The sequence below is a fragment of the Atractosteus spatula genome, chromosome 5 (genome assembly GCF_055471065.1).
Source record: "Atractosteus spatula isolate fAtrSpa1 chromosome 5, fAtrSpa1.hap1, whole genome shotgun sequence".
NCBI lineage: Eukaryota > Metazoa > Chordata > Actinopteri > Semionotiformes > Lepisosteidae > Atractosteus > Atractosteus spatula.
In genome coordinates this window covers 17,391,347-17,405,247 of record NC_142710.1, presented here as the reverse complement: position 1 = coordinate 17,405,247, position 13,901 = coordinate 17,391,347, and the positions used below count along the sequence as shown (strand labels likewise).

Genomic DNA, 13,901 nt, shown 5'->3' with positions numbered 1-13,901 from the left:
TCTGTGATTAGCTGGGGAGATGTCGTCACCAACACTGCCGATTTTTTTTCTTCCTAAATGGATGGGGCTGTCCCGGTTTATGCACAGTTCAACAGAGGCCAAAAGATTGGAACAACTTATGAATATCCGTCAGTTTAGAGTTTAGGGTGACGTTCAGAATGCTTGGCAGTTTGGCTGCAGCAGCACATTGAGAACTTTTCCTATGAAAATTAACTAGGGCCAAGAAGAGTGTGCATTTCAGCAAAAAAAAAAAGTGGCTGTAAATTCAAAAGAAAACGTTATTCCCGTTTGCCTCACGATGGATTGTATTTATTTTATACTGTCCAGTTTTGTTAGTTTATTATTTTTGGATTCCTGGCAAGCTGCAAAACCTTCAGGTGAGCGTTTTGCTTACTTGTTGACTGTATTTATTCAATTACAATTCGTTTTACAGTACCAACAATGTAATGCAATTAAAGTAACAGTTTTAGCTTGAGGACACCTTTCTAGAAGGTGAATTTTGGCAGGTGTTCAGGTAGTTCATTATGCATTAAAAATAAGCTGTGTGGCTTTTTGTTCTGATACCGATAAATGATTATTTTCATGAATTTAATTTTTAACAAACGTCTTACAGAGGAAGAGACTGCAACGAAAAAAAGCAAATTCTGAATACAATTTACTGTTTTAAAATTGGTAGAAGTCTAGATTAATTAATTAATAAAAACCCGATACAGCTTTTGATCACTAATACGGGTCATGTACCGCTTGTTATAAAACCAGTAACGTCTTTAAAGATATTTCTTAGTAAGCATATTATTTCTGCTCGCAGATGTACAGTGCTCACTATATACTGCTGTATTAAAGTTTTTCCAATGAATGTCTCCCTGACGTGCGTGTTTGTTCCATCAGCTAATCTCTCTGGAAGTTTAAGTGAATATGGTCTTATCGTGCCGTTCAGCACTGACTCCCAGGGCCGGTATATTTCTCACGTGGTCTCAGCAGCTGGAAGTACAGGCGCCGGGTCGCCCTCCAGGAGGAGAGTGGCCCGCAGCGCCCCCGACACCCACACAAACGACTCGACGGGTGAACAGTTGTTTTTCAATGTCACCGTTTTTGGGAGGGATTTGCATTTACGTCTAAAACCCAACAGGAGGCTTGTTGCGCCGGGGGCCTTTGTGGAATGGCAAGAAGACTTTGAAAACATTTCTAAGGGACGCGTTCATGGTGATTGCGTTTTCACTGGGGATGTAACGGACATGCCTAAGGCGACAGTGGCTATAAGCAACTGTGACGGACTGGTGAGTTTCTTCTTCATGTAAAGTTAAGATGGTAATTTTGTCTCACATGTTCAGTGGCAAAAATTTGCAATAACTTGTTCAAGGGAAGGACTAATCCTGCGACGTTCTTAGCTTAGGTACCCAAACGGAATTCTTCTTTAAGTTACGCATCGGCGTTTTTGCCCTGCTAGCTTCGAAAGCCTTTTAATGTAGCAGAATAGCGTGCCATTGGTGTCCCTGAAAGCGACGAGGTGTGGCTATGCTGAAGCGCACAAGTCTGATTGCGACACTCCTAAAATAGTTTATCTCTTTCTCCTCGTGGAATAGTAAGTAGGTACGGTACAGATGCCAAACAGGATTACCGAACACCCAGGGTTGTCAACTGAAGCCGGAACAGTCGGACAGTTTGAGAAAGTACGCTAATTATCACAAGGCAGCATTAAAATATATCTACAGTACTGTTACGGGGGGAAAAAACTAACTCTGTCATGAATACTTTGTATTTGCTTTATTTCTCTTGCTGTATTGGTCTTATCTTGCAGTTTAGCCCTATTGTGAACTTGGATTCGCCCTCTGTCAGTTACAGTACATCCATTTCATTCACACGTGCTTTGATCACTAGAAAGATTGGCCGACAAAAAGAGAATAAACCAATGACGTCATTCCACTTCGTTAACACTTTCACGTTTCGGTATGGAGGCAATATGCAAGCCCCATCCTGTCTCAAAGTGTCCAGTTGATCTTGGGCCAATTGGCAACCCTACGTAACTCCAAAGTATAATTATTAATTAAGGAATGAGAATTGTCTTGTGTCTGATTTTGTCCTGCATTTCATTCGGAACTAATTAATGCTGGTAGTTCAAAAGAATTTTATTCTGCCCAGGGAGCCTTTGAGAAGACAAAAGCACAGTCCCAGTGATTAGTACTGAGGTTATGAGAGCCAGCAAAATAATGAAGGAAATAGTAGCCACATGCTGTCTGGTAAATCTGGTTTTGTGTGCTGATTGGCTTTCTTCTGGAAAAGAGGTGTGACCTGCAAATCGTGCCAACTGCCTGTGCAGTGTCTTAACGTGACACCATTGTCACCAATTGTGGTCTTCATATTAAGTCTCGTTTTGACACCGAGGAGTTGAAGCTGTACCGAAGCTGTGTTTAAACAAATTCTGTCTAAAACTTAACTCAGGTCTAACAGAAATGCAAGGAGCGAATACTGAGCATTTACAGATACAGAACAGGGTAATTCTGAGGTCAGGCCAGTATTATGTCTGTTTTACAAACCATGTACTCTCAGTCGATATTTCATCTTAAATAAGTCACCTTTTGTGAATCTGCTTTTCTGCTATTGCTATTTTTGAGTTTTTATTTGTCTTCAGGAGAGAATGGTTTAAATATTTAGTGTGAGATAATGCCAGAAAGACAGGATTTACCAATTGCCAGTGTTTTTTTCTGCCAAAATGTTCGACTGGCAAGCTCTAACAGCGTGCACTATTGTTAGAGAAAATCTATAAAAGGCTGCCAAGATCTAATCAGGAAGTCATCATTTGAATTCGATGACCTTAGGCTTTCATTTGGACCATATGACATTTGTGGAGATCTTACAACTGCGAAGGACCACAAAACCTTTGCAGGAGAAGAAAAAACAATGTTGATACGAAATGAAACTATAATCAGGTGTCTTCCATATCTCATAAATTGATGTGATAATAAAATATTTCCAGAGTTGTTTTAGTTTCTTTAAAGGCATCCAGCCTAGAATCCTCAATCTAACCTCCTTAGATTCTTCATTCATGAAAGCTAACATTGAACACTGGGGAGGAGGTGGGGGGGTGTTCTCTCTCTGTTCAAACAAAGCTGTAATGATACTTTGAAGCAAGTGGAAAAGTGTCTGTTAATTTATACAGCTTTCTGTCTAAGAAGTGGAATTCTGAAAGAACTTTCAGGGTCTGCTGGAGCTGCAGCATCTTCCTCTATGTGTTCTGTTCAGTTTTTTTCCCACAGGTTCCGTAGCCTTGATCACTTCCATCAGAGCATTTGAGGTTTTGTCTTGAAAACCATCTTCATGGCGCTCGAAATCAGGAGGTCTGAGTTGCTTAGTGACAATTTACTTCTAGTGCGTTTCAGAAAGCCCCAGGGATGGGGAGAGCTGATTGTACCTTAAAGGTAATAACAACCTTTAACAACCCCTTGGAAAACAAATGGTCCAAAATCAGTCCAGGATAAGCGTTCTTTGGGAATCCACTACTGTGGATCGAGGTTGGTTTAAATGTGGTTTGTGCGTGCTTCGGACACCTCAGGGACTGTGTTGTGGTTAAATTGTATTGCTTTACATTCATTGAAATGTGCAAGGTTAAAAGTATATGCTTCACACTAAATGGAGACTCAAAACTAGAGATAATAGTATTAAAAAAACTAGCTCACTGGCTCTAAATCTGGTGTGGTGGATTATCCAATTTAGTCACATGTCTCTACAAGAAGTTTTCATGAAGACAAAATTCAAGAAAAAATATGTCAATATATTGTAAATGTAGGTATTTGATTTGCTCATTTGGTGGCAGTTCTAAATTCTTGTAGGACAAAGCTTTTTAGAAGATACAAAATATGCCAGTCGTCAAGGATATTTGTGCCACAACAGAAATATGATCACCTGTGCTATGAAATAAAGGCCTATATTGTTTCTTTTCTTTCAAGAGCCGCCTGTAGATGTTTGACAACTTTGAAACTTGAAACCTCTTCAAAAATGAATCTTGTCACCCCAGAAAGACCTGAGAATGCCGAGAGCAGGCATGGAATTGTAATTAAAATGCCTTTTGAATCAGTGACCTTTTCAACCACATCCAAGGACAAAATAAAGCACCACTAATGGTATGTCCATTCTTAAACCACCTTATCCCTTGAGAATTTTAGGGAAAAGAGTATCTGAAAAAGCAGTAGATCATGAGAAATTATCTGTTCAATCTAAAAAAAGAACTGATAGATGCCACCTGGTTTCCAATCCACAAACCTATAACCTTCATGAACTCAGACAGACGGTAGTAGGCCTATTTATTTTGCTAAATTATAGTAATCATTTATTTAATTATAATGTCGACTAGCTTTATGGTGATAATTTATGGTTTATGGTGATATGGTCATTTATTTTGGTGATGGGGTGAAGAGTCAGTTTTCTTAGGGTTCAGGAAAGGAAAAGCCAAGGTGGTACTGTAATGACATGTGCTGGTACTAATTTAGCTAAGTTTATTTTAAAAGAGTTTATATTTGTTTTAACGTTGGAAGTCTGTTGCAGTTTTCAGACGTTAATGAGAACAATCAGGCTAAAGTTTTCCTTTCCTGGACGCTGATGTAGCCTGGCCGTCGTGTAGTCCAGGCTACACAACTAGGCAGTGTCTGTAAGCAGCATGCGATGTCTTATTTAACTGCATCAGTTTAGCTTGTAGGCATTTAGACCTGCATAAGAACTATTGTTTTTTTGGAAGCAAGCATAAGCTTACCAGTGTTAGACAGACACCCAGGCAAACAATGAAAACATTCACTCAGGAGTCATTCAGTGGCCCTGGAGGTAAGAGCTGCTAGCCACACTGGACAATGCCATCCTGTATACCAACATTCACCCCTTCAGCACCATCCGATCCTATCAGAGGCCACACATGAAAGACACTCTTAAGGTTTCTCAAGACCAGCCCTTAAACCTTGTCATGGTTTTCAAGCCCCCAAAAAGTGAAGATTTGTTAAATAAGGACCCTTTTTAAGGACCATGTTTGAACCTGGTAGAGAATCCCACCCCTGCAAAAAGAGAAAATAAAAATAAAAGTGTCTTTTCAAGGAAAGAATGAATATGTTCGCTAGTTGACTCAGCTGTAGTGACATATTTGGCATATTCTCTTGTGATGCCAAGGGGCGCCTATTGTCCTTAATGACCAAAGGTGGTTCAAAGAATGTGAAACACAAGTCCCATCGATTAATTTTTTTCAGGAACCTTGTTTTTCTTGGTATGAATGTACAGCAAATGTAGTACGTTTATTTCCTTTAAAATAAAGGAAAAGTTTTACTTTAAGAGAGTTAAGACATTGCTCATAGTCCTCTTAAAACTTTTAATTACAAATATAGGGATAAGGAGGTGTGGGTTCAGAATGAACAACATTTTCAAACTGTTGGAGAAGATCGTGCATCTTAATTGAGATTTTTAATCACCCTTTTGCTCAGTTGAGTATTATTATTACATATAAAATGATAAGAGAGGGGTGCCATGTCACTGTGTGGGCTGCGATGGAGCAAGAAGAGGTTGTAGAGAAAGGAAAGAAGAAAAGCACAAAATATGAGCTGTAGAGAATGAAGAAATATAAGAGCAAGAGCTGGAGATTGAGGCTGGGTACAGGAGGTGAGAAGTAGGTTGAAAGAGATGGAAATCTGGGAGATGAATTCCAGGGGACATGTGACAGGCTGGAATCTGGAAACGATTGGAGAGATTTAGAAAGAATCGACTCGACATTTGAGAGCTGAGGGAAGGTGCAAACCTAGTTTAGGATAATTTTGACTTCTGATGTATTTCTTGAATCCTGTGAAAGACCACGGACAGAACGGTCACTGTAGTGGTGGCTGGGAGAAGTGAAGTGGGGGCACTATGGGTTTGGAGAGGTCTACTGCATGATCATCACTGCTCTGACGTGGACCCTGAAATGGTCGTCCAGCCTTCCTGTTTCGCCAGTGTAAATGGCTGGGCACTTTCTACAAGAGATGCAATCAATATTGTTGAACAATCATGATGCCCTCCAGTTGATTTTGAACTGATCACCGAGGCATGTATACAGTATGTATCCTACTGTATAAGTATATGTACAAGTAATAGGTTTATTCCATGCTGAAAAGAGAAGAAGAAAAGAAAAGAGAAGAAAGAAGCAGGCTCCACAGCCGAAACGTTGTGTTTTCTTTCTTCTCTTCTTCTCTTTCTTTCTTCTCACCTAATACTTGTTCCTTTGCAGCCTACGCATGCTGACGCAGCTACCCACCTGAACTAAGTATATGTACGGCAGGTAACATGACAGCTTCTGGTGCAGCACAATGTCCAGTCATGGACGACGGCTGTGTGCGTTTTCATGGAACTGTAGAGAAGAAGGCTGCCTAGATTAGGTGATCGGCAGTATGAGATGATTGCTTGGTCTCGAAAAAGGGTTCCAGTTGAAAAGCCATCCCAGAAACTGGTTTTGTTTGATGACTTTGGGAATAGGAAGGATGTTGAGGTAGAATGGAATAACAATTGTAGTGTGATTTTCCGGATGTGGAAATTGTTTATTTGGAGTTTCTAGGGTTTGGCTTTGGAAGTCAGTCTCATTGTTGCATAAATGAGAAGTCTAAGGAAGTATGAGAAAGGAAGAGAGTATTTAATATGTTGGATTTGGAAGAAGCTGTAAAAGAGAGGTCATCATCAATTAGTGGGGGTATAATACCCAGAAATCATGGCCCCATGTAATTAAAAAAGAAACATAGTTCTAGAACAATACAAAGGAGAGTCTAGATGGAAAGGTTTGAGAAGGAAACATCAATAGTCCTTTCAGTCAGCAATTGTGGGGAAAAATTCACAACAGGTTCAAATGATGCACAGGACCAGTTGTTTCGAAAACAAAGTTCTGTTTCTCTCACCATCTTCAGCTGAGTCCATTCATTCATTAACATAGCCTATTCCAAAAGAACAGGGCAGTACAGCAAGGCCTTACACTGAATACTAATGGGAAACCGAGACAATAATTATTGATTGTGGCAGCATGTTTCAGTTATAGGGAAAAAAAAATCAATAGACATCCTTTCACTCATGCGGTAAATCTCCAGTAATGAATCTGCTTTAGTGATGGAATACTGAAGACTGAAAATTGTCATAGATCAAGCATGCGTTTAATTACTCATATAGAAAACAAGTAAAAGGAAGAACTGTATTTTACTATCACATGTCTAATACATGGAATACCTGTACATGGAGTCTGGGTAACACCCCAAGATGGAAAGTAAGTTCCAGAAAGAGAATTAAACTCATTCTGTACTGATCCCAAGGATTAGGTGTTCTCTGTTATTTCTCTTTCTACAGGCCTCTTGTTATTTTAATGCTGAAATTATGAGTCCTTTATTCTTATAAGGACAGCAGTATGAATGGAGAGTGAATTTTGCACAGCACACCCAGGGGGGATTGATTTTTATTTCTTTACTGTGGTAACTGAAATATGGATTTATGCTGACCTCAGCTCTTGTACTTGCTATGCAGATTTATTGACTGTCAAAATCACTCAGATCTAAAAGCTGTCTAATGTACTGTGTTTCCTGCCTTGTTGAGGTCCTGCTGCGAATGAATGGACAGCACGACAGACATTGATTGCTCCATGGGACAGATGTGGCTTGTTGGAGTACCATGACTTATGGCACATCTGGCGGGCTACAAATTGAATTGTGTTTCTGTGACTAATTCAAAATCAAAACTGCAGATGCTTGTACATCAGACTTGAATATGATCTACAAGAACAGTTATTGTCTGAACTACTCTGCTACTACATGGGAGTGTATTGTACTGTCAGTGCTCTCTCTCCTGCTCCTAATTGGAATTGCTGGATCATACCTATTGCAGCAGACACGTTAGTTGTTGCTCTATCGTCAAAATGTTTTTAAATAGAATAATTTTAACTCTTTACAGTAGCAGGGAAGATTTTCATGTTAAATGGCGAAAAATGTGATTACTGTAGATTATTTGCTTCCTGCTGCATTAAACAAATACACATAAAGTGCAAACCAAGATTATAAAAGTTAAAAGCAATATGATAAATGCAAGTTTGCAAAGCAAGACGTTAAGGCCATTAGACTTTGATAATCTAACTGAGACCAGTTGCTGCTGGTCTATCTACTTTTGAATCATTATACAGTACCTTTTTGTATGATCTGTCTTGCAATTTCTGGTTGGTGAATGAAACTGATTCTGATTCCTCACACTCTCTCAAGGTCTGTCACTCCCTGTAATTGCTATTTTGAAGAACCCTGCATGCTTTCAACATTTGAGAATGATAAAACATGAAAAAGGCCTAGGCTTTGTTTTTCTTTTTAGAAATAGTGTTGGCAATTGCATTATTAAAAAAAATACATCTATGTTTTTTTTTTAGTTTTAACTGGAGTAATTTTGCTTTGGAAGACTATGAGGGCAGTGCAGTAAATTTTATTTATTATGGGGTAAATTAAGATAAATTAAGAACATAGTGTTCTGGTTTCCAGCTGCAGGTAAAAGAAAACTGAAGGTTGTTTGGTATGAAGGGCAGTTCTCTGCTTTGTAGCTCTGACAGAAGGGTGTTATTTTGAAAAGGGTTGCTTTGGTGTCTGTATGATAGCACTACTGAATCTGTGTATTATAGTTAGTTGGAGATTTCTATCATCTCTCAACAATGTCTTCTGCAATCATATTGGAGAGCCCTCAGCTTGGAGAGATCTTTGATCCTCACTGATTTGACCTGTTCCCTGGAACAGTCGGCCAGATATTGTTCTGATGTAATCTGCCTTCACTTTAATGGGTGACCAGGCAGGACAACGTTATTGAACATGTTATAGCCAGCCAGTTTTAATTAGTTTACCGAGGATTCAGACGAATAAGAGTGACTGATGTAGAATCATGGCACTGTCCTGGCTCGCTGTCTAGTCCTAGAGCAGCAAGATAGCACCATATGGACCATGCTTTAGATAGCAACTGACTGCTACTCTTCCCAAACAAATCGCACAGGATTTTCTATCAATATCTGGATAGGCAGGAGAGGATGGTAAGCTACAGAGGAATGCACAAATACAGTGTGAAAGAACAGTAAAAATACAGTGTGAAAGAACAGTACAAATACAGTGTGATAGAAACATCAAATAAAAAGAACAAGAAAAAGAGAAATGAGGTGATGAAAAAAGCAGAAATCGCCACTACTTCAGTCATTGTTTCCAGTTTCGAAACGAATGATGTCATTCAAATCACGTTGTCATCAGTATTGAAGGGATTAGAAGTGATTATGAAAGTGTTTAGTATTGTAGCTGAAGTCCTGACAAATCACTCAAGATTATCTTCTGAAAAAAAATTGATTTTTTCAAAGCATAGAGCAGGAGTTCAAATGTTTTAGTGCTTCTGTGACATATTAAACTTTACACATACATATGGCATGATAATATTCTGGCAGGATATCAGCATATTCTGCTCAAATTTACAAATATACTACTAATTTACTACTATAACCTACCGTGCACAAGACACCGTGGTGTTATAATACTGTATGTGTGTTATGGTTTATGAGCATCAACAAGTTTGCTCAAAATTCATTATTTTCTTAAGAAAACAAAAAATACAGCCCAGTTTGGATGAGATGAAACACATTTGTCATGCATCAATCCTTAATTCACATTGACAACAGCTTCCTAATGATAACTGTACAGTGATGATGATGTGATCCATCAGATGTGATAGCCTCATTGTTAGGTGTTCCTTCTCATGAGCACAATCGGTTAATCTGTAAGTAGCTATAAAGCTAAAATGGCACATTTTGTAATACAATATTTTACATCTATTAGGATTACCAAGTGCCTTATGACAAAACAACAAAATCTTCATTTGAATATCACATTCAAATCAAGTTTTTTTATTACCACAGAACAACACTTAGTCAAAACAGAAGAAGGGTGCAGAGTATCTAAGACTCAGACAGCAGTGTTACAGCATAGGTACAGTAGGTATCAGGTCAAAGCAGGGAAACAAAGTTAAATCTTTGCCTTAAAGGAATGTTTTCCATTGTTAAGTTAAAGGAACTGAATGCCTTTAGTCTTGAACACAAGAGAATGTGAGGGAACGTGATTCAGGTACTCAGAATCGTCAAATGCATTCACATAGTCAACCCAATGGACTTCTTCTAGGTGAAGTGACACACAAACGAGCACAGTGATAACTGAGAAGATGTACATTGGAGACTAAACAAGAACACATTTCTGCACAAAGGCTTGTGGGAGTCTAGAACATGCTATTCAGCCATGTTGAAGCTGTGTTGAAGCTGGGAAAGTGGATTTCTTCAAGAATTTTTTAATCATTCACCTAATAATTTATGTCCTTATAATGTATACTTTAAAAGGTGGGTCAACGCATTACTGTGTTGCTGGGCAGGAAACTTTTCTCTTGGTATTAGAACATTTATTACACAAACACAAAAAAATGTATGCAAATTTATGCTGCTGAACAAGTACTTTCACAGATTAATGACTTACAAATGGTCATGTAAAAAAATCACAGATGTATGAAGCTTGGGTGTGTGTGCGCATGCAGTATTAATCTTTTGGAGTTCCACCAGCTCCACATGCACCTCAGTGGTATATAGCTAGTGCCACAGGTGGTTCCAATTCAACTGATTGACTTCACTTACATTGCCACAACCAGAACAAACACAAATCCTTATGTACAGTGGCAGGGCATCAAAACATGGGAGAAACTCTGGATACATTTACAATAACTCCTATAACATAATTCTCAGAAATCTCTTGGCTCAGGGTCTGTCCTATGAGCTCTCGGTCTTAAAACACTTGCACATTTTTTCCACTCACACTTTGATCACTGCATCATTTATTTGCATTTCCTAATTTTCAGTCACATTTAACATATCCAGACAGGAGACAGAGGAGTCTTACCATGACCTTTTGTGAACACTGAATGAGATTCTGAGAACTTACTTTGATTTGTTATTTAAAGTCTATGAACAAAGAAAACATGCTCAGGTATTAATGTTTTTTTGCACAGTAAAGTCTACACAATAAACCTGAATAATTAAAACCCTCACTCAGCATTTTATTACACATTTCACATGATAACAACATCTCTTTGATCATTGTCAAACATTGTGTCTTGAAAATAGATGAGTTGCACACTTTGCTTGGATTCTTTTGTATTTAGATAGTTTAAAATCTATAGAAATAGCAGAAGTCTAATATCTGCTGTATCCCTATCAATGAATCAATTTTTGAAGAAAAATGAATTTGCCCTGATTCACTGCCCTTGCCTATGCAGGGTCCCATTGTTTATCTACACTCTTATCTGTTTCTCCTATGCATGGATATGATGCCCCCTGTTACTATCCTGGCTTTCTTGTGTGTGACTTCCTACTCTATTCTTGTACCTAGTTAAGTTGTTGTCACCTGCCTCTGCTGACTGAAAGACACATCGGCAGGGAAGTAACAAGTGACTTTGATGTTTAATTAGACATCTGCTTTATTTATTTTTTGATTGCATCATTACCACCTTGCCTGTTGCACAAAGGATACGTGAGAAAGATATGTGCAGGGCATACCTCTGCTGTCCCGTGGCTAAGTGTTTGTGGGAAGTTTTCCAAATTGAACAGTGTTGAGTTGATTAAGTGGGGAGCTTGAAATTTGATCCCTACTTAGCAGACCTCTGTGAGACTTTCCCATTAAAACCCGTGTAGACTGTACATAAAATTCAATAATGAATAGTTCACACTTTTCTTACCACGGCTAACCCCAGAGAGAGCTTGATTGTGCAAACCTGGTGGTGTCAGGGACACGTTGTTTTATGTATTTCAAATGAATACTTTATAATTATTTTTTATGGGCTCGTCAGCTGCAACATCTGTGTCGGAACAGCTGTGCGTCTGAGGAATCCAACAGTACACTTTGTTAACCCTTGAAGTAGTGCTCCTCACTTGCTTTTCACATAGAATCGTGGCTTTTAAAATCCTTTCCAATTTGATGCGTTTGGAAGCGGTTGGATATTAGTGTGTTGTGTATGTAGATGAAAAGGACAGAACACAATATCATGCCCCACTGTGCCCTCTCATTTGTAGCTCAAATGCATACTAGGCTCTAGTCATAGAGTTGATCATTTTAAAATCATTATTTTAATGAAATGGTCTAATTAAGCCATCATCATCTAGGGATGTTGCATTGGATGAAAGCTGTCATAAATGGCACAAGAATAAAATGCCTTTGAATACAAAAGAAAGGAAGATGTATTCTTTCCCTGAGCTACTTGGAGAATGTTCAACAGATGTTATTTTCCTTTCTCGGGTGATGAGTTGCGAGACAGCGCAGTCTTGAGAACACTGAGGTATATTGGTAGATACCTTTATGGACCAATAAATTGAATGTGTTCCACTGAATAGGAAACAGGCACAGCCCAGCTCTATATTCGAATATTTGCTTTGTTCTTGAGTGTAGGAGTACTTCTGTTAGGAGGACAGGCACTAACTATAGGAATCCTCATGTTAAATGTTTCTGTCATTTGAGCTCCTGTTTGACAGTGTTCAGACTTCAAAAGCTTAAAAAATGACAGACAAAAAACTTTAAGCAAATCTCTGTACCACATTCTCCCTTTATTCTATGTTCATATATTCAGATCAGTGCTGTTTTATGGACAGCCTGTCATATGCATTGCTTTTATAGCTTCATACTGAAAATCATTTATTGGCGTCTCTGCTGAAGAGTTAAACCATTCCAATAGGGTCGTGCAGCTTCAAATGCGAGTACATTTTCAAGCAGACATGCAGAAACTAGGAATAGTGTATTTATAAAAGTTGAAGGTGTGTTCTAATATTTTTCGAATCTCTTACTGTAAGTTATGATTCTGTACATACCAGTTAATTTGAAATGGCACAACCTGGGTATAGTAATAATAATTGTTTTTGTTTTAAGTTGATAACATTACTGTCTTGGACTAATGATCAGTCTGTTTGATAAGCATGCAATGTATTTATGCAATATTTTTAACAAATAACAAACGCATAAACAGAAGATAAAAACAACATTTCACTGTTGGTTAATGAAGGTCAGCAATATTTCGGAGATGGAGTCGTTTCTAAAGCAGTTCTTCTTCAAATATATGGGAACGTAGTCTCCAGCTAGCTTGATCCAGAGTGAAATGTTTTTAGAGTGGTGCATTGCAGAATGCATTTGCAAGAAGTTTAGGATTCTGTTTGTCTGCACTTAGAATACTTCCTGGCTATATAAACTTGATATAGATCTGAAATCCGAAACAAGGCTTTCTATTTATATTTTACAGACGAAGGCAGGCTGATGGAAACACACTCTATAGGGGAAGCATCAGCCGTCTATTTCAAATTGAAGTTTAATGGCTGGTTGACAGACATTCAAAAGGTCTTGTCTCTAATCTGCAACTTGATAAATAGGTCAGAATATCAGAGAAAAAAGTGGTGTTGCAGGATTGTGCAATGCTATTATTTTTAGGGAAAATGCATGTATTTTTATAATATGCAGCACTGATTTTGTTTTGAAATAAAACCGTTGGATGATAGTAGTGTAATTTTATAGTAATAGTAAGATGCTTTAATTCACACTCAGGGTTGTATGACAGAGTTTAATCATGTGTTATAGAAGATTAATAGAAAGTAACTTTAGGAAATGGATTTAGTTGTAAGTTTAAATGGAACATGGAAGTTTTAAACTAGAATGAGTTTGTCTGTACTGTTTGATGCACTTACTGACTATAAGTAGATGTGTAGTATGAAAATGTTAAACTTTGCTCTGTGGCAGGGAACAGAAATTAAATGTGTCTCACACTCCAGGATGGTGCACTCTAATCTTTGTTGAAAACATTTAATTCTGCCTGTGTAGGCATATTAAAGCTTTTGGGCATTTTAT

At 38.2% G+C, this 13,901-nt stretch overlaps 1 protein-coding gene across 1 annotated transcript in view; it reads left to right on the top strand.

Annotated features, from left to right (window-relative positions):
• Window positions 1-298: 298 nt before the first annotated feature.
• adamts14 (ADAM metallopeptidase with thrombospondin type 1 motif, 14) overlaps window positions 299-13,901 on the top strand; it is a 67,181-nt gene continuing 53,578 nt past the window's right edge. The window contains exons 1-2 of the mRNA XM_088916792.1: window positions 299-377; window positions 889-1,277. Coding sequence (XP_088772918.1) covers window positions 299-377; window positions 889-1,277 — 468 coding nt within the window. The remainder of the gene's footprint in view (window positions 378-888; window positions 1,278-13,901) is intronic.